Genomic DNA, 20502 nt, shown 5'->3' on the forward strand with positions numbered 1-20502 from the left:
TCTGAGACAAAGTTCTAGAATCATAGATATGAAGCTGGATGGGACCTTAGAAGTCATTAAGTTCCATTCCCTCATTTTCCAGATGGAAACTTTAAGGCACTGATGTGTTTTTGTTTGTTTGTTTTTTGTTTTTTAATTAAAGCTTTTTATTTACAAAACATATGCATGGGTAATTTTTAAACACTGACCCTTGTAAAACTTTCTGTTTCAAATTATCCCCTCCACCCCACCCCCTTCCCTAGATGACAGATAGTCCAATACATGTTAAAAGTGTTAAAATAGATGTTTAATCCAATATATGTATACATATTTATATAGTTATCTTGCTGCACAAGAACAATCAGATCAAGAGAGAAAAAAACTGGGAAAGAAAACAAAATGCAAGCAAACAACAGAAAGAGTGAGAATGCTATTTTGTGGTCCATACTCAGTTCCCACAGTCTCTCTTTGGGTGTAAATGGCTCTCTTCATCACTGAACAATTAGAATTAGTTTGAATCATCTCATTGTTGAAGAGAGTAAGGCACTAGTGTTAACAAAGTCCTTTTGAGAGTTCCTGCTTCTGAAAATAAAAATCTAGTATATTGACAAACATTTAAGAAGAATGGGAGAATTATTGTCTTTCAGAAAATGACACTGATGAAATTTCCACTTGAGTTTGGGGTAACTCCTCTATTTGGGTAACTTGTGCTTTGCATCTTTTGGAAGGAATTTTTGTGTTTCTTTTAATGCCAATTTAAAATTTTTTCTGCAGGATGTATCAGGACAAACTGGCATCTCTCAAGAGGCAATTACAGCAACTGCAGGAAGGTTAGTATGATTTAGTGTATTCCATTATGACGTAGATTTTGTAATGCTGTAAGTTTCTGATCATGTATGACTAATTTCTTCATAGAGAATTTTAAATCTTGCCTAACTTTCTCTGGGTTACCTGTTCCATCTTTGGATTACAGATTCCCTCTGGCATTGCATACTCAGTTGATGCAAATATGTTTTGATATTTTTGATGTAATGCACATTTTTCTTTTTTGGGCCAGTATTTTGATTCCATCATTGTGGGTATGTTCCCAGTGTAACAACTCCCTTACCTCATAGGAGTCAAGAACATGGCTGCAATTTGTAATCCAAGCAAGTTGCTTGGGTCACTGAGGTTAAAGGCCTGGTTCAGAGTCCCTGAGGTAGTATGTGTCAACAGGGCTTGAGTCAAGGGCATTATGGCTCCCAAGACGGCCTTCAGCCTCTCTTACCATTGGCACAAAGGAAACACTAAATGTGTCAATCTGCCACTTTCAAAAAAAATGCCTTTTAGTTTGTCTTCAGCAACTTCCCTCTCAAAAAAGACCCAACTTGAATTTGGCTTCATGGTGAATAATTTAGAGGGAATTACTAAGTGTAGTTAGATATTTAGATTTTGAAGTGTAAGGTAAATATTTAAATGGAAAGGAGTAGAATCTAGTTTATGATATTCATAATATGGCAAAATATGGTAAAAATACCATAAATTTAATATGTTATAAATATGATTGTGTGAAGGAATCACACAGCCTGTACCAATGGACTAGTCTATTTAAAATATAGACTTAAAAGAAGGATTTTATTTGGAAATGCCCACCTCCCCCTCCAAAATGCTCAATCACTCAACTTTCACATTTTCTATACAATAGTTTTTGTATATTTTTGGTGCAGACAATTATGGATGTTTATTTTTCCTTTGAAAGAGATCTTACTTTAGGGTTGGGGACTGTATTTGGGGGCAGCCCATTTTCAGGCTATATTAATACTTACATAAAAAATTAATATTAGATAACGTTAATTTTAAAAGTAGGTTGATCTAAGTAAACTTTATAAATTATTTATATCAGGTACATTACAGGAATATCAGAAAAGAATGAAAAAACTGGACCAGCAGTATAAAGAAAGGATACGAAATGCAGGTAAGGGATTAGAACATCTAAATGAAAATGGAGTGTTCTTCATCTGCCTTTCTAGAACTAATTTTTGATTTATAACCAATCATCTGCAGTAGAAGGGTCAAATATGGGACTACATGAATAAAATGGATTTAGGAAATTTTTGACACAATAAATAACACAATAGAATAATAACTAACATTAAATGCTTACTGTGTGCCAGGTCCTGTGCCAAGCCCTTTTACAATCACTCTTTTGTTTAATCCTTATAACAACCCTTTGACGTAGGTACTATTATTATATTCATTTTACAACTGAGGAAACTGAGGCAAACAGAAGTTAAGTGGCTTTTCCTAGGGCCACACAGCTAGGAAAGTGTCTTGTGGGTAGATTTGAACGTGGGCTTCCTGTCTTCAAGCCTAGTGCTTTAATCCACTATACCACATAACTGTCCCAAAAGAGTAAATAAAACATGTGGTATTATAAGTTGGTCTTAGTTATGGTTTAGTGGCTATGTACCTATTTCAGTTTGTCAGAACTGATCTGACCCACCATTTAAAATGGATTCCAGGTATACTTGCCAGTTCAGGAGTGTGGACCTGATTTGGGGAGGAAAGATGTAAGGAATCATGACTATGAGCTTCTGCTGGGGAAACCCAGGTCCAATTCTTTCACAGTAGGTGAAGGGCAGCCATCCAGCTAAGAGCCCCAGAAAAGGCCTCTTCTGTTTTGTTGTTCCCTTCCTGTTCTCCCATATCCTTTGCTCTTGAGAGATGCATTTTCAGGGCTTTCTGGCTGCTATCAGCATTATTGGTGTGGATGTGCTGTCATAGGCACTCAAATGGAATCGGCATTTTAGGTTGTCCCAAAGCTTTAAGTTTAGCCTGGGTTTAGAGTGATTGCTTTCTTACCTGGCAGCATGTGCCTAATCTGTTAAGGTCCTCTTTCAGTTGCTTCAAGCTCAGCACACTTCCCTAGGCTTTCCATGTTTTTCAAGGTAGAAGGATCTGGAGGAGGAGGAATGTGTCCTTGATCTATTACATATCACCAATTCATTCAACAAAGAATGTTTGTATGTGACTCTTTGTGTGACATTGTGCCTGATACAGAAAACCAGACCAACTGATCTCAGCCTTTGAATTGGAGAGACCTAACATTCAGAAATGCAAAATTAAATAAATACAAGCTTTGAGTAAGAAGACATTAATCGAAGAGGTGGTCATAGTAGTAGATAGTTAAGTAAGTACCAGGTGAATGACCCAGACAGTTAGCATTGTAAGTTTTCTCAGGAGGCAAAGTTCCTTATGGATGTGGAAGTTCTTAGTAAGTAGTTTAATCTGTATCCTCTCCTAACATTTTTTGACTGTCTTATCAGTTTTCCTGGCCAGTAGCATACAAAGTGAAAGACTAGGAAATTTAGGGCTTCTGCCATGATACAACTCACTGAGCCAATGTTTTCCCTTCATTTCTCTATTCCTTTAATACTGCCTAGGAATATTGTGAGGACCCTGAGAATTGATATGTAGCATTTTGAATTTCCTAAAAATACTTTATGAATGCAAAGTAGCCCTAATACAGTTTAGTTTTTTAAAGCTCTTCTCTAACCCTAATCTTGTCTTTTAAGTCCTTTCCCTGTAAAGAAACTTAGAAACAATTTTTGATTTGTTTCTAAGTGGTATTGCAAAAACTTCTGCTGTAACTCAGTAATTGGCTGAACCCTTAAGAATCTTGTCTTTTGCTCATCTCCACCTGTTTTAGTGGTAAAAACACCCAAACAATCCAGAGTGCTAATTGTCAGTTTGCTGTAAGTGTGAATTTCCAGGAACACAACTGAACTTTAGAAATTTGACAACTCAACACTTAGGGCATGATAGTGAGGCTGACAGTATAATGGGACTGATTTCTAGGTGTTTACACGATTTAGAGATTTCATAATCCAGATATAGAAACTAGAGCCCAGAGTAGAGAAATGACTCACAGAATTACAGGAATGGTGATAATGGTACCTACTTTACCAAGTGGTTGTGAAAATGAGGTGAGATAATGCTTTTCATATGCCTGGCACATAATAGGCTGTTAATAAATGTCTATTCTTTCCCCCTCTACTGCCCTGTGTCATATTCTTTTTTATTAGAGAGATAGAAGAGCCCCTCTTCCTTGGCTTATTGCCTTCTAGACCTCAATGGACCAAATCTTTAAGCGGAGGCTGCCATATGAAAAGGAACTAAAAGGTCTCCAGGCCTCTCCAGCCTGGGAATACCAAGTCTGAAAGAGAATGGAGCTGAAAGATTTGGCACTGGAAGTTATTCTCAGTCATTAGTCTAGGGATTTTTAGCCTTGCTGGATGGTAGTCTTATGAAGCCTAGGAACTCCTCAGAATAGTGTTTTTCAATTCAGAAAATTGCAATGGAAGGCAATTTTATTGAAAAAAAATTCATAAACCTCTGCTTAAGAACTTCTGATATAAAAATCCCTTCATTTTTATAGATGAAGATAGTAGGATTTTAGAAGTTACGTGGAAGCACACACAGTTTATTAACTAACAAACACGATTCAAGTCCATGCTTTAAATTTGGTGTACTCTCCACGTGATCTCCCTGGACATGTTAATCTGAGTCCACAGATCCCTAATCACTGAGAAGACCCAAAGCCTAGGAGCTAAGGAGTTGAACTGCCTATTCACCGAAGATCTTCACTTGGTGGTTATTGAGCATCCTTCCTTTTCTGATCTTGAGTTGGCAGCTTCACCACACTTTCTTTCTTGATTCCATCTTGGATAAACAAAGGTTTAAGTTTCAGAAATTGTGTCAGTCTTGAGAATTATTGATTGAAGATTGTACTGCTTTAACAACATCCCACTTAGGTAGAAGCACATTCTCTTATATCTCCCCCCGTCCTGTAAATATGTTTGTGATGAAAACATTTGGTTTGTGTAATCGTGCTTTCAGCAAGCAATTACTCTTTCTAAATGATTCCTAATGTTGCCCTGGAAAGGTAACAAAGCCGAGCATATCTGATTGCATGCTTTATTTCTTTCAGAACTTTTCCTTCAGCTGGAAGTAAGTACCAATGACCTTCTAGAAATGTAAGTTCTCTTTGTGATTGACATTTTCTCCTTCTAAACCAGGTGCCTATTCTTTCAGAATTTTTTAGAAACCTTGCTTTCTACTCAGCAGGTTACCATAGGGTCATACAATGAAAGTTCACACATCAAGCCTTCATCCTCACTCTGGACGTTTGATCTTACTTTAGTTGTTCCACCTTTTTATTCCTGCTTTGCTTATCATCAAAATGGATTAAGAGAATTGCTCTCTAGTTTTAATTAAGGACAGTTGGAATCTGCTTTGAATTGTAACGGACTTCATTCAGATACATCAGTTCTGTATCAAGCCTTGTTTTTAAAGTAGTTCTATGGGTAGACTCAGAGCTAAGGTGCTGAAAGCCATTGGAGAGACTGTTGGTTGCATTTCTTTCTTTTTATCCTGTGTTCTGTCTGCACACTGCTTGTGGAATAGGTATTCAAGGCTTTTTAGCAAAGGCATGTTGTACCTGTGAGTACTGAGCCCTATTATGGCATGAGCTGATTACCATCAGGGATATAACTTTGTTCCTGGATTGTTGATTTGCTTCTTTTACACAGTTAAAAATGAAATTTTATAGATCTTCAGGTTTTCATTCCAGTATAATTTCTATTCCTTTGTATTTTAAACTTATTTTTAACCACTTCATAAAAGGAAACCTGGCTTCCTTTTGTTCATTTTTTTGGACTAAATTTGGGTATAAATGTTTAAATCGTTTTTTTAAAAAAATGTGATGTTTTTAAATTATTAAACCTAATAATCAGCAATGAAAGCATCCATTTATATAAAATCAAAACATAAACTCCAAATTAGTACATTTTTTAAGAGTGAAAAAAAGCATGGTGTGTGTTCCACATCCTTTTTTGAGTGATATATATATATATATATATATATATATATATATATATATATATATATCTTCTGATAACTTTTGTTTATTTTTTTAAATTATAACTTTATTTTCAAAGTACATGCAAAGATAGTTTTCAACATTCACCCTTGCAAAACCTTGTGTTCCAAATTTTTTCCTTGCTCCCCTTAACTCCTCTCTAGACAATAAGTAATCTTATATAAGTTAAACATTTGCAGTGTTTCTAAACATATTTCTACATTTATGAAGCTGCACACACACAAAAAATCAGATCAAAAAGTAAAAATGAAGAAGAAAAAAAAGCATGCAAAGAACAGCAGCAAAGATGAAATTACAATGTGGTGATTCACATTTGGTACTGATAGGCCTCTCTCTGAATACAGAGGGCTCTCTCCATCACAGATCTATTGATATTGACCTGAATCACATCACTTTTGAAAAGAGCCAAGTCCTTCAGAATTGATCATCACATAATCTTGTTGTTGTTATGAACAATGTTCGCTTGGTTCTACTCACTTCACTTAGCATTATGAGTTTCTCCAGGTCTGTCTGAAATCATCCTGCTGATCATTTCTTATAGAACAGTAATATTCCATTACCTTCATATACTATAACTTTTTCAGCCATTCTCCAGCTGATGGGCATCCACTCAGTTTCCTGTTCCTTGAACTACAAAAAGGGCTGCCACAAACATTTTTGTACATGTGGGACCTTTTCCCTTTTTTGTAATTTGAGTGGTATCTTCAAGTCATTTCTTACTCACTAGTAAAAACTAGTGAGGGTCTGGGAAATGATGTATGGAAAACTATTCATTGAAAGATCTGTTTCAAAAAGTATGTGGCACGAGTCTAAACAGAAGCTGAGTGTTTCTGTTCTGATTATAACTGGCATCCCAGTGGGTCGAATCAGGAGGGAGAAAAAGGAGTGGAGGCCCAGTTCTGTCGGGAGCAGATTTTGAGCTGGAATGATGGCAGTTGCTACCTTCCTCTTATGCCTGGTTTCTCTTTCATCTGTCCCAGACCGAACAGGTGGAGAGGAATTACATTAAGGAGAAGAAAGCTGCTGTGAAGGAGTTTGAGGATAAGAAGGTGGAACTTAAGGAGAATCTGATTGCCGAGCTTGAAGAGAAGAAGAAAATGATCGAAAATGAGAAGCTGACCATGGAGTTGACAGGAGGTATAACAAGCCAAGGGGAGAAGGCATCTGGCCGGTCCAGGAGTGACTCAGGCTCACTCTCAATGGGATTGCTTCTTTGGGCGGAGAGGAGTGTTCTCTTCTTTGTGATACTAGTTTCCACTGTTGGGATTACTGGTTGGAAGCAGGCCAGGTCATTTTCCTGTGCTCATCTAGCTTTGCTGTTGGCTGCTGTTCTTTGTCTTGGGAAGAACATTGCATTTGGGGTTAGAGGCCCTGGGTTTGAATTCTATTTTTCTTGACCCATCTGTGTGGTCTTTGGGAAATGATTCCTCTCTGTGCTGTAGAGTCCTTTGTAAAATGAGGAGATGAGATTAGAATTGGGAATCTTTAACCTTTTTTGTATCCCTGGGCTCTGGACTCCTGCTCAGAATAACACTTTTAAGAATATGCTTTTAAGTGTATAAAAATGAAAACAATTACATTGACACTTTCCCAATGTTGTGGGTTTTTATCTCCTCCTAAAAAACGGGTTTTTGTACCCCAGGTTTGGAGCTTCTGTACTAGATGATCAATCCAGCTCCATAGTGACCTTAATACCTTAACATACCAGTCCATGGCCTTGGTATGACTATGGCATAGGAAAGGAAAAGTAGAGACCTTAGGGCCCAAATGGGAGTCAGAAGAGCTGAGTTTAGATTTGGCCTTTGCTGTGTCTTAGGTGTTTGATCTAGTTACTACACTTCTTGACCTCAGCTTTCAAATCCAAAAGTGAGAATGTTGAATTCTAGATCCCTATTTAGGCATAGTACTGAGTGACCTGGGCCTGGAGTCAGGAAGACTCACTTTACTGAATTAAATTCAGCCTCAAACACTTACTAGCTGTATGACCCTAAAGTTCCTCAGTTAGATGTGACTGAAAATGAGTGAATGACAAAGTTCCTTTCAATGCTAGATTTCTGCTACTGTCTCTTTAGTAGACCAGACTCCCTCCTTCCCCCTGCCTTTTTGCCCTTTGTTTGGGGGGTGGGGGGGGTGGAGGCATGTGGGGTTAAGTGACTTGCCCAGGGTCATACAGCTAGGAAGTATTAAGTGAGGCTGGATTTGAACTCAGGTCCTCTTGACTCTAGGGTTGGTACCGTCTAGCTTCCCCATTGCCCATGGCTTTTATCATGAATTGAAAAGAAAAAATTGCTGTTCCGGCAGAAGGAGCTAAAGCTGAATGTTTTCAGTGGAAGTGGCAAAGTTAAATTGGCTCCACATCCAGCTCCCTACCTCCTCCTCCTAGGATTTATTAATCTACATATGGGAACTCAGCAGAGTGTAGGGCAAGTTTAAATGAGAGGCAGTAAGGGCTGACTTCCATCTGTTGCCTTATGAAGACTGATGAATCTTAGAAGGATATAGGGTGGGAGCTGGCTGGAAGTTAGTTTCATGGAATTTGGCATGGTTTCACTTTATAAGTCTTCCAAGAAAAGTTACGATTGAAGTTTTGGGTCTGGTTTGAGGAGTTATAGTGATAAGCCTTTTGTTTTGTAGAGCATCCTTTAGCTGTCTTGGCCAGAATGTGTGACTGAATGCATTGTTATTTTTTTATAGGCTTCAGCCAGGAGCCACATCATCTCAACTGCTGTCTTTGTGGTTGACTTTGAAACTAAAAGGAGTAATTGAGAGCATTGTACCCATTGGGTATTCCATGCCTTAGCACTCATACATACATTACTTCATCCATGTCCATGTACCGTTCTACAAACTTTATTCCACCTCCAGAGACATGTTAGAGGTAGAATATGGTTGGGCCTCTTTGAAAAATTAGTTTTGTGATTGGATTCCTTATTGAAAGGTTTTAACAAAAGAAATGACTTCTCTAGATGCCTTTCAGAGAGACCACAATAATACATCTTGTGTGGGGGTTGTCTGGAGAGGGAGTTTTGAACAGCAGTACCTTATTTTGTACTTGCTAGAATGTTTTTTTAATTAGACTGATAACTGTGCTGGCCCTATCTGTTACCCAGTTTGCCTGCCTGTTTCTCAACTTGCACCATTTTCCTTGCCTGTGGTTAAGGCTGGCACTGATGCATTATTGCTCTCTGCTCTACCTACCAGATGTTCATGTGATTTCATTAGGCAAGTGGGAAATATAGCCAGCTCATAGACTCTCCCCTTCCATCTGCAGGGAAGAGGATTATCGTCTTACCTGTGATTTGGCACCAGGATTGTCAAAGTGAGAGATGCATTGTCAAGCCAGGCAGTTCCTGCAGTTTCTGCCAGATTCCAAACTGGGTCATGGGCCTTCCTCAGTGACTGAGAGGATGAGTCCAAATGGAAACAAAAGACAACTGGAGGGGCATCATTTTTTACTCAGTAAAATAGATTACAGAGACACATTTGAATCCAGACAGGGACACTAAAAGTACCAATTTCTTTCCTCAAGCCATTTGGTACCCTTGGTGTGGAAGGCACTGCCAAGGTAATAACTGATTGTCGCAAATAAAGGTACTGGGGCTGGAAGGATAATTAGCCTTTCCACAGATGGTGCTGCTATGGTATTGAATTAAAGGCCTGATTGCCTGCCTGTAATTGAGTGACTTGTCTTACCTTTATGGACCAATGCCATCCGGGTTCTTTTGCTGAGAACTGCCCAGAAGAGATATTTTCTATAAAGAAGTCTTTTACTTGTGAACATGAAGAACTCTTTTTTTATTTTCCCAGAATAACTGGGATTTGGAACTGGTGAGACTCTTGGCTCGGATGACATGTTCCTTTGAAAGCTGAATCATCATAGTTATGTCTTGCTATCTTAGTTATGGCCTTGATTACTTGATCCACTTACATAGTCTTGGTGAATATTTGTAGCACAGGTTCCTTTGACCTCCAAGCTTTCTGCTTAAAGAAGTACAGGGAATTCTGCACACTGTACATTTGGAGATAAACAAAGGTGAAATGGATTCTTCATGCTGTATGGAAGGAAGTGAACTGAATCCAGACAGGTAGAAGCCATTGGCTGTTGTTTTAGACTTACATGGAAACAGGCTCTGAAGCAAGCAGTGAAAACTAGATGTGCCTTCTATTTTTTAAACCTTTCTTTTATGCTGCATAGTTGATTTGGGTTGGGGGCAGGGGGGTTGTCAGTCATTTCTCCATTGCTTTGGTTATTTGTAACCTTGGCTCTTTGATCTCAGTTTTCTGTGTAATTTTCAGTGATCATAGCCTCTAAATGATATAGTAGAGCAAAGATTGGTGGGTTTTTAAAAAATGTTTTTCCTGACTTCATTTGACTTCTCAGTGGTACTGTCAGAAAGATACCATTATCTCCACCTCAGTTGAAGAAATTGAGCATCAGTTAGGTTAAGACACTGGACTGTGGTCACACAGCTTGGTTCATGGTAGGATTTGAATTCAGATCTTCCAACTGATAGGCCACTTTACATCCACCTCCTGCTTCCTTGATATCTATGTTATGGAGTTGATTCTTTAATTCAGGACCGTTGGGAAAGCCGAGTCACCCTAGGGGCCATAGTCTGAGTTCCAGTCTTGATCTCGGGTCCAGTGCTGAGCTTCACTAAGCTGTGGTATTGTTTTTGTGCTGTGCCTGGTGCAGGGGCTGGTGTGGCCCAATCTACCTGCTTTGGGAGTAGCCATGCCAATGGTTGCACAACCTTGAAGGTTTGAAGTACAGCCAACCTCACGTTATTGGGCCTGGTGTTTTCCCCACAATAGGAAAAGGGAGATGGAGGTTTTGGTGTTAAGATTATATTTGGGAAGCTTTAATAGCATAAACAGAGGTATGCTTTCCTATAAATAAAGCAAGGATAGTGCAGGGGGTTATATGTCTAGTCGGATACTAGATTTAAGCTTGAGACTCTAGGCCAGCACTTTTTCAGCTGTACCACGTCTTCTATAATGGATCTTATGAAATAGGAGGAACTCGTTCAATAGATAGGCTGGGGAATAAAGACTGAGTTTCAGAGGGAACAAAAAGGAGGTTACCTAGTGGGTTGAGAGATCCCTAATAATCTCAGTTATGCAGACTTTCTTCATTTTGGTTATTTTGCGTGAGATTTTCAAGCATCAGAAAGTTTTGGTATAAAGTTGCAGAGGTAGGCCTTCTTTATTTCACTGCCACCAGAGTTGAATATGTTCCTAATTCAATTCAGTGAACATTAATTTCAGTGGTAGGTACAATTAAAAGGTATGAGATACTGACAGTGCAAAGACAAAACCAAAGGACCTCAGGAAACCTGAATTGTAGGGGATATAGCATGTCCAAAGAGAAGTGCAAAGTAATATTAGGAAAGAATAAAAATCAACAACTGAGGAAATCCCCTAAGATTTCAGTTGGAGGTAACACTTGGACTGAATGTTGAAGGAGAAACTGAGTGTCTGAAGAAGTGGATGCAAGGAGAAGTTCCAGTGTGAAAGGTAATAAGTGCAAATGCAGAAAGGTGGGATGTGGACTGGAGAGCGTGGGGAGCTGCTAGTTGTTCAGTTAAACTGCAACAAAGATGAAGTCTGAAAAAATCAGTAGCAGTCAGATTGTAGAAAGCCTGCAATGGCAGGCTGAGGAATTTGCATTTTATTTAGAGGTAATAATATTAATGATGATGATAGCTAACATTTATATAGCATCTGTTATGTGCCAGGTACTGGCTGAGCTCTGTATTATTATTATTTCATTGGATCTTCACATCCTTAGGAGGTAGTTGCTGTTATTAGTATACTACTTTTACAGATGAAGAAACAAACAGAAGTGACTTGTTCAGAATCACACAACTAGAAGAGTCAGGGCTTCCTGACTGGCCTAGCACTCTATCCACTGAACTGCCTACCTGTGAATAGGGAACCACTAGAGATTTTTGAAAAGAGAGGTGACAAAGTCAGATTTTAAGAATATTACTTTGGCAGTTGGGTGGAAGATGGCTGGATTGGGGAGAGATTAGAATTAGGGGAGACTGATTAGGAAGCTGTTAAAGTAGTCCATGTGAGAGGTGATGAGGACCTTTAAGTAAGGTAGAAGTTGTATGAAGGGAAAGATGTATAAGTAGAATCGATAAGACTTGGTAGTTGTTTATATAATGGGAGTGAGGGAGAAAGTAGAGTGAAGGATCATTCTGAGGTTGTGAACCTAACTAATGAGAATTATCACAGAAATAGGGAAATTTCAAAAAGGAGATCGTATTTTCCTAGAAAAGTATGTATTCCATTTTGATTGTGTTTGAGATGTCATTGTGATATCCAGTTGAAAATGTCCAACAGGAAATTTGTAACAGCAGACTGGTTGAAGAAAGAGGTGAAGGCTAGATTTGTCAACTTTGTAGTTAAGTATATTGTAGATCATTAAACTCATGAGAGCTGAAGAGATCATCATGAGAGCTGTAGAAGACCCAGGATAGAGCTTTGAATGTTCCCATGCTCAGTGAGCCTGGGTATTATTTATTGGTCAGTGGCCATTAAGAGTAAACCCATTTATAAGTTCCATTTGCCCATTTTGAAGGGTTCACCAGATGAGATTAAGGACTTTCTGTTTGATCTAGGACATATAGGCAGCTCTTTGAGTTTACTGAATAGGGGGATGACATGGTTACATCTTAAGATCAAGTTGAGTGGGGAGAAACTGGCAGACTAACTAGCAGAATGTTATTAAAATCGTAATGAGGATCTGCACCAAGATGATAGTGATGGCATAGGAGAGAAGAGGGACCATATAAGGGTCTGAAGAGGAGTAAAGAATTGGGGTGATCCTAGCTTGTGAACCTGGCAGTGGTGGTACCTTCTATAGTAGTATTGGAAATCAGGAAAAAGAGAGTTTAGGGAGAAAGACAGTGAGTTCTGTAAAATGTGGATGGTATTTGTAGTGATTTTACAGGCCAAGTTTCCCCCCTCCCCCCCAGAATAGTTGGGAACATGTAGCTTATTTTGATAATTCTCTTACTCTTCTATTTCTTCAAATCTTTCAAATTCACGTTGGACTTAATTTTATCTATCAGCCACTTGATATCCAGAAAGAAAGACCTTTCAGAAGAAATAGACTATTCTTACTATTTTCAAGATACGTGTATCAGGTCTCTTTTTTAGGAAGACTCTTTGATGTCTTCATGGAAAGTGCATAATTTAGATGTACAGTGTCATTCTTCTCATCCTTTAATAGCCACCTTTTTTGTGATACCTTTTTGGGTTTGGTGATCTCACAAAATATTTTATTTTCCAAGCGATCAAGTATTCACAGTGTTGTTTGGGTCACATAGAAAATGTTAAAGATCATATGGATTCTATTTGAATCTTTTACATATGTTCAGCTCCTAGCAAAAGATATTTTTTTCAGAATTATTTAGTGGCTGAAAAACTGATGTTACTCTGTAGAAATTTATAGTCAAGGGACTCCAGTAGGAGCTAGTTGGCCTGCTTGTTTAGTTGTCTCATAGTACATGATCTTTTCCAAAAGAGGTTCTCTCCTTTTAGTTCCTTTTTAATCTTCTTTGAGTGCTGTCTTATAAATAAGGTTTGAGTATTTGTTGCTTATTTCCCTGTCTCTCACCTGTACATAGAGATAAGAGCCTACAGTTTATCCCTATCATGCTTATGAATGCAAAGATGCATGTTGCCTAACTACCATCTTCTAACAATTTTCAGCTGTGTAAATGTCCTTTGACATTGTATGGCATAGTATTTATTATATAATCTAGGAGCTGCCTCTTTACTTTAACAGAATGAATCTTCATGGCTAAATTTGAATTCCAGCAAGCCATCATCTCTGCTTCGCCTCTAGTGTTTTGTTTGAATAATAATGGGCTGGCTTTATTGAGGAATCAGGTTTGGCTTTTTATAGCCAGTAGCTTTTGTTATAGTCAAGAAGCCCCATAAGGTTGTAAAAATAAATGAAAAAGGAAATAAATCCTGAATTTATTAATGGAGACAAATATGGTATAAAAGCCTGGGTATTATTTATTGGTCATTGGCCATTAAGAGTAAACCCATTTGTAAATTCCATTTGTCCATTTTGAAGGGTGAACAATCAAATACCTGGTTTTATCAATACAAAGAGAGGACCAATGCTGTAACATAAGAATAGGCTCTGTTTTGAATTTAAATTTCACAAGTGTGGATGTGCCAAAATCTGCCATCTCCATTCATAAACATTCTTGATTGTGGTTTAGAAATTGTCATTGCTTTCATGTTATAGTTTGATCAGTTTGTCTGTTCAACTTTTTTCCTTTAGATTCCATGGAAGTGAAGCCCATTATGACAAGGAAATTGAGGAGAAGGCCAAATGATCCAGTTCCAATCCCAGACAAGAGGCGGAAACCTGCCCCTGATATCCTTTTTTACATAGGGAATAAATTACTTTCTTTAAAAATGTTCAATTTTAAATCCTTTCTTACGTCATCTCATAGTACATGTACATTTGCCCTACGGGAAATATTAATTGTAAAGGGCTGAAATTCTTGAGTTTATGCACTGAGTTTGGAAACCGAGCCCTTAAAGGCTAACTACCGATTGGACAATACTCTATTAGCTTGGAAATACTCTATTATGCTTGGAAAATGATCCGCCCCATTATTCTGTGCTGGCTCCATCTGTTGGTGTGTACAGAGATTTGGAGGAGGGATTAGAGGGTGTAGTAAGGCAAGCCAGAGTCACTTTTGGGCAGGAGACAAAGAAGAGAGGTGTGGAGATTCCTGTGTCCATTCCTCTCATTTCGACAACGAATAAAGACCAAGGACTTTTGCTTAACTCTGGCTGATTCTAAAGTATCCCAGGGTGCTAACTCAGTCTTTTCAATTAATATCTACTCGAAGAGTGGATTTAAAACATTGCTTCTGTGAAATAGAATTGACCATTTGTGTCTTGACTTTTAAATCAGCAGTTTTTGGGTTTTTTGGTATCATAGACTATTTTGGCAATCTGGTGAAGTTATGGAACGTGAAAACATGTTTTTATATACATAAGATAAAACACATAAGATTATAGAGTAAACCAGTAATTAAATACAGTTACAAAACATTTTTAAAAATAAATTAATGGATCCCAGGTTAAGAACCTGTTGGTTGGGAAATTTTTTGAAAAGTCTTGTGGGTAGGGGTTGACATAGATCTAGAAATTCTTGGTTGCCAACCATTTTAAAATTTTAGGTCACTAATTCTAGCTGGGGTTTATTTCTCTAAGTCTTTGAAGTCAGTAATACCTGTTCTTGTATGTCTAGGTGATCTTTGCCCATTAAAGATCAAATAGGGTTTAATAGGCTTAAAATGAGAGGTATCAATTACATCCTAAAGCTTTAGTAATCAGATGAGTTGTTGTTTGTCCTTTATTTCTGAAGAGGATCGAGACATCATGTGTGAATTGTCCTGACACATGTGTGAATTGTATTTAAGTGCTGCAGAGCTGCACAAAGTCATCAGCCTCACTTTTTTTCAGAGGCATCAAAGTCCAGCGGCAAAACTTGAAATGACCTGGGATGCAGTGAATGATGATCTTGGCATTTTTAGTGTCTGAACAAATTGTAAATGCTCCACATCACCTGCTTCAGCCTCCTTCATGGTCATTGGAACATTGATTCTTATCTGCCCTTCCACTGGGAGAAGTCTTCACATGCCTGGGGTAGATTTCCCTATCTCCCTCCCTCCCTCTTTCCAGTGGGTTTGTGAACTGTTAGTTACCTTCAGTCTGGTTTAGCCTGTTCCTGAGACAGTTTACCGTGATATGGCTGCTGTGTAAACTACAGTTTCTTGGAGCCACAGGTGATAGTTGGGTGAGAGATGGACACTAAAGATTGATGAGCACCACTGAAAAGACCTCAGGAAGTCCTCATACTTATATTTAATTCTCCTTGGACACCAGTATATCCACACACCCCTCTCAAGTTGGTAGCAATGGAATTGACTTCTTGGGAAAGCTTTGGAATCTCTTAAGGAGAAATTAGATAATTATGGCTAAAATTTATATAATGCTTTAAGGTTCAAAAAAGTGCTTTACAGAATGCTTGATTCTCAGGTTAGTGCTTAAACTACTTAAGCCATTTTACCAGTTAGGAAACTGAGTCTCAAAGTCCCACAGATAGCAAGTGTCTGTAGTAAGATTCACATCTTCTTGACCCCCAAGCCTAGTACTTTGTCCATTTATATCCTTTATTTATCTAGATAGGTTAGATATTTTCTTACCTGGAGTCTATAATTCTCTGTTGCTAGAATAAATGGATTCCCAAGCTGCTACTTATAAAATGTTTTCTGAACATAAGGATTTGTCTCCTCTTATACACCTGTTATGCATTCAGAACCTTCTCAGGAAGCTTCTGATGTGCAGGGCATTCAAGTAATGCCCCTACTAATATCAGAGTGATGCCAAGGGCAGTTGTCAGCCTAATGGAAGCTTGCTTAATTGTTCAGCAGCAGCACGTGTTACGTACCTCATGGGATGTGGTTCCAAGATACAGAAATAAGTATTAGATTCTGTTTTGAAAGTTTACACCGGTAGAGTAGACAGTAACTTCTGTCTAGTTCAACTCTGTACTGATTGCCCTTTTTACAAGATAGCATCAATGTAGAGTGAAGCTAGCAGAACCAGGAGAACATGTACAAAATGACTGCAAGATTATGTGATGATCAACTATGATGTACTTGGCTCTTCTCAGCACTGCGGTGGTCTAAATAAAATAATTCCAGTTATCCCAGATTATCCAAATAATCCCAGATTTGGGATGTAAAATACCATCTGCATGCAGAGAGGGAACTATGGAGACAGAATGAGGCTTGAAGCATACTGTTTTTACCTTTTTTTTTTTTTGTTTGTTTGTTTGCTTGTTTGCTTTTTCTTGAGAATTTTTCCTTTTGTTATTTTTCTTTCATAACATGACTAATATGGAAATATGTTTAAAATGTTTGTACACATATAACCTATATCAAAGTGCTTGCTGTCTTGGGAGGTAAGGGACAGAGGAGAAAAAAATTGGAACTCAGAAATGAATGTTGAGAACTCTCTTTACACATAATTAAGAAAATAAAATACTGTTGAGAAGACAAAAGAAAAGATAGCATTAATCCTAAGTATTCCTTGGTGTTCTCTACCCTCTTGTCATCAAAAGATTAAATCCTCATTCCAGTCATTCTTCATCTTTTAAAGGCAAGTGATCAAAGTTGATCTATTTTCTCAATGGACTTGGTCTAATATGGAGGAAACAAGTGGGAAAAGATAGGAGAGTATAAAGGGACAGAAACTAGAGTGGACATTGGAGAAACCTTGATTCACATCCCAGCTCTGTGAATTATTACCTGTATGACCTTGAACAAAATCTTTACTCTCTCTTGTCTACTAGTTCTTCCTCTGAAAAATAGATGGAAAGATGAGATGATCTTTGCCATTTCTAAATGGCAAGAGCTCAAGGCTCTGAATCTGTGATTCTACCACCTTTGGTTGTAGCACAACATTTTTTCATGTAGCAGAAACTTAATAGATGGTTCTTAAGTTGAATTGATTAGAAATTCAAAAATGTTCAAATAAGTTCTGATAAAATGAGTGTTACATTTTAAATATCTTAATTGACTTTATTGCTTTGTTTCTTTGGGAAGCATAGAACCTACCTTTTTCTTTAATACTGAACACCCCAGCTGAATTATTTGTTAACAGACGAGCAAATCATGGAGGACCTCAGGACGTTAAATAAGGTAATACTGCTATTTGTTTTTGGGAAATATTAGCATTTAGCCTTGAAAAAATGGCTTATTTCATTTGATTCATACCCCATGTTTTATATAAGTATACCTGAAGTCCATGCTTCAAGTTATATTTGAGTAGATTTTTACTGAAGTTATTTTTTTGTTTTTGTTTTTGTTCTTTCTGTAGCTTAAATCACCCAAGAGGCCAGGTAAGTACCTAGTAGTGTGGGCATTTGTGTTTGTCTGTTGATCCTTTTGTAAAAATATGTTAAGTAGTTGTCAAGGAATCATTGTAGGTTGTCTTATTTGATTCATTTATTTTTCAGAAATAATAGCTTGTTCACAGTCTGTCTAAAGGTAGTCATCCTGAGAATCATGAGGAGACTTAGGCTTCTTCTCCCTTCCTAACTACTGCTTTACAGATATTTTTTAACCTTAACTCATTTATCTTTGAAATTTATTGTTAAAGAGATCTGAGTAGTGAGTGGGAAAAGACTCCCTACTCTGTTGATGGGAGACATAAGATATAAAGGTACATCCCCCGTGCCCAACTAACTGTGTAGTGTAACCAGCAAGATGCCCAGCATTGCAAGCTTTTAGGAATTTAGTGTCAGGTACAATTGTCATCATTTTGGCCCTTGTAGAGATTTCTTTTGCTTTAGGGAGTCAAAGCTTAATCATTGAACTATTCAAGGAAATGATTCCTAAAAGCCCTTTTAACTCAGTTTTGTTAATCAAGTTGTGTGAGTGTGTATGTGTTTGTATTTGTGTTTTTCTGTGTTTTTATATGACGATAACTCTCCATTTGGGCAAAAAAAAAAAAAGGAAAAGGTTTTTTGGGTTTTTTTTAAACCCTCTGGAAGATTTTCTTTCTGATGAGTTGCCATTCCTCCCAGAATAAATATATCTGAATCTCTGACATCATTGTAGGGTACTAGGGGTAGGAGCAGACCTGTGTGAGTCAGTATGGAGTATATTTTTGACCACTTGAAGGCTTGATGCTTGATAGCCAAAAGTGTTACTTCAGCTATGCTCTGTATATTTAGTGCCTCTACTGTGGAAACTAGCTCTGCCTAGTCATGTGCATTTTCTGAAATACCGTATTGATCTAAATATAGATCACTCCCAATTCAGGCTCTACCTCTAAAATTAGATCCCATTTGAAAGTGAAAGATAAGTTTATGTGTGCATGCACGTGTTCCTGCATGTGTAGGTATGTGTAAAAATAGCTTTATTTCAGTGCAGCGATACAAAATTACTGTATTAAAAATATATTTACAACACCAAGGATTTTCAGTTCCCTGAATGTCTTATTCATTTTTGTTATCACTGCTTCTTCCTTTGTCCTTTCCCTTTTCACTGTCATTTTCTTTATAAGGCTGTAATTACAGATTTCACTCAGATTTCATTTGAGCCAGATTGGAGGGGGAGGGGGGGGAAGATGAAGTTCAGCCTCCGTTTGGACCAGCATGGTAATTTCATTTTGCTCTATTTCAAAGGCTGTTAGAAGAGTTATCCTTTTATCCTAACGTGATATTCTCTTGTGATTTAAGTTTTTCATCACTAAGTGCTTATCAGTTAAGCATGTGATCTGGTGACCTACACAGTGATTTTGATTGTGTTTGGTTTTGCAGCATCTCCCTCTTCTCCAGAGCATCTCCCTTCTACTCCTGCAGAATCTCCTGCCCAACGGTTTGAAGCTCGGATCGAAGATGGCAAGCTCTACTATGATAAAAGATGGTAAGTGGTTTAAAAAAAACCCCCAACAAACTTATTCCTGCTATATGGTAGGAAATCTCAAAAGGGATAAGGACAGAGGAGGGAGAAGGAGGGAAAGGGAATTGGAAGGTTCTTCATTTTGGATCTTTGGTCATATCTGTGCTCATTTGGTAATATCGAACTACCTTTAAGTGTAGACCATGGAGCCTACTTGTGAGCAGTCACTATTAGGCTACTTAAAACCTCGTTGTCTCTAAGGCCAGGAGTCATCCGTTTGTTTTTATAGGATGTGCCTTGTTTTAAATGCCTGTTTCCATTGCTAAATGTGATCAATCGGTAGCAAGAAAGCAGCGTCATAAAGGGAAGGGGCATTTGATTGGACCAGTGGGGTTTGATTGGAGCTTCCTGACAAGATGTCATCGTGCACTGTTGGAGTGGGGAGGCCCATGGCATGTGGGGTCCCAGAGCAGCTCTTTCCTCATCTCTTTCAGCAAGTTAGTTTCTTTTTAAAATAGGGGAATCCATCAATTGTAGTTAGTTGTCCAGCAAGTAAGTGGCCAGCCTTTGGTTCTCTGGCAGTGTGACTGTAAAGAACCTCTGGGAACCCTTTTGGGGGGTGTGTAGTTCTCTCCTCATATCAGAAGTCTGATACCCATCCTTTGTCTCATGAGCTTGTATATCTGGACTTTGCCACAAGGTGGCAGAGCGGGGCAGACCCACAGACCCAGTAGAGCAGAAGCAGATGACAAATGTTTCCAATCATGAAAATCAAATAACCTTTAAAGAGCAAACCCGCACCTAAGAACCATCTTCCACAATGATAAATTTCCCCAGCGTTCTTACGTATATGTGAGTTGTACAGCCCTGTGGTATTTCAACTGATGATGGTTTTTGTAAGCCCTGTGCTTGGAATCTTCTTTCTCCCAAGTTTATCCCAAGACTTTATGAAATGTGTCTTCTGGGTGAATGATCAGAAAAAAAATGAGAATCTTTTGAAAGAAAACAAAGCAGTCTGAGAATTCCCAAGGACAAGTTCCGATGTGTCTAAGCATAAGTCCTGTGGTCAGACTTGACAGCTTAGCATGAAGAACCAAAAGAATTTCACCATGTTCTCAACAAATGACAGACACATCTCACATC

General features: G+C 38.1%; 1 protein-coding gene across 3 annotated transcripts in view; it reads left to right on the forward strand.

The window, feature by feature from the left end:
- Positions 1-20502, forward strand: part of SUDS3 (SDS3 homolog, SIN3A corepressor complex component) — a 50415-nt gene that overhangs the window by 16532 nt on the left and 13381 nt on the right. For all 3 annotated transcript variants that reach the window (XM_031948695.1, XM_031948696.1, XM_023497174.2), the window contains exons 3-10: positions 754-809; positions 1862-1933; positions 4949-4968; positions 6880-7036; positions 14211-14306; positions 17591-17652; positions 17831-17852; positions 19278-19383. In XM_031948695.1, coding sequence (XP_031804555.1) covers positions 754-809; positions 1862-1933; positions 4949-4968; positions 6880-7036; positions 14211-14306; positions 17591-17652; positions 17831-17852; positions 19278-19383 — 591 coding nt within the window. The remainder of the gene's footprint in view (positions 1-753; positions 810-1861; positions 1934-4948; positions 4969-6879; positions 7037-14210; positions 14307-17590; positions 17653-17830; positions 17853-19277; positions 19384-20502) is intronic.

Source organism: Sarcophilus harrisii, chromosome 1 (assembly GCF_902635505.1).
Source record: "Sarcophilus harrisii chromosome 1, mSarHar1.11, whole genome shotgun sequence".
NCBI lineage: Eukaryota > Metazoa > Chordata > Mammalia > Dasyuromorphia > Dasyuridae > Sarcophilus > Sarcophilus harrisii.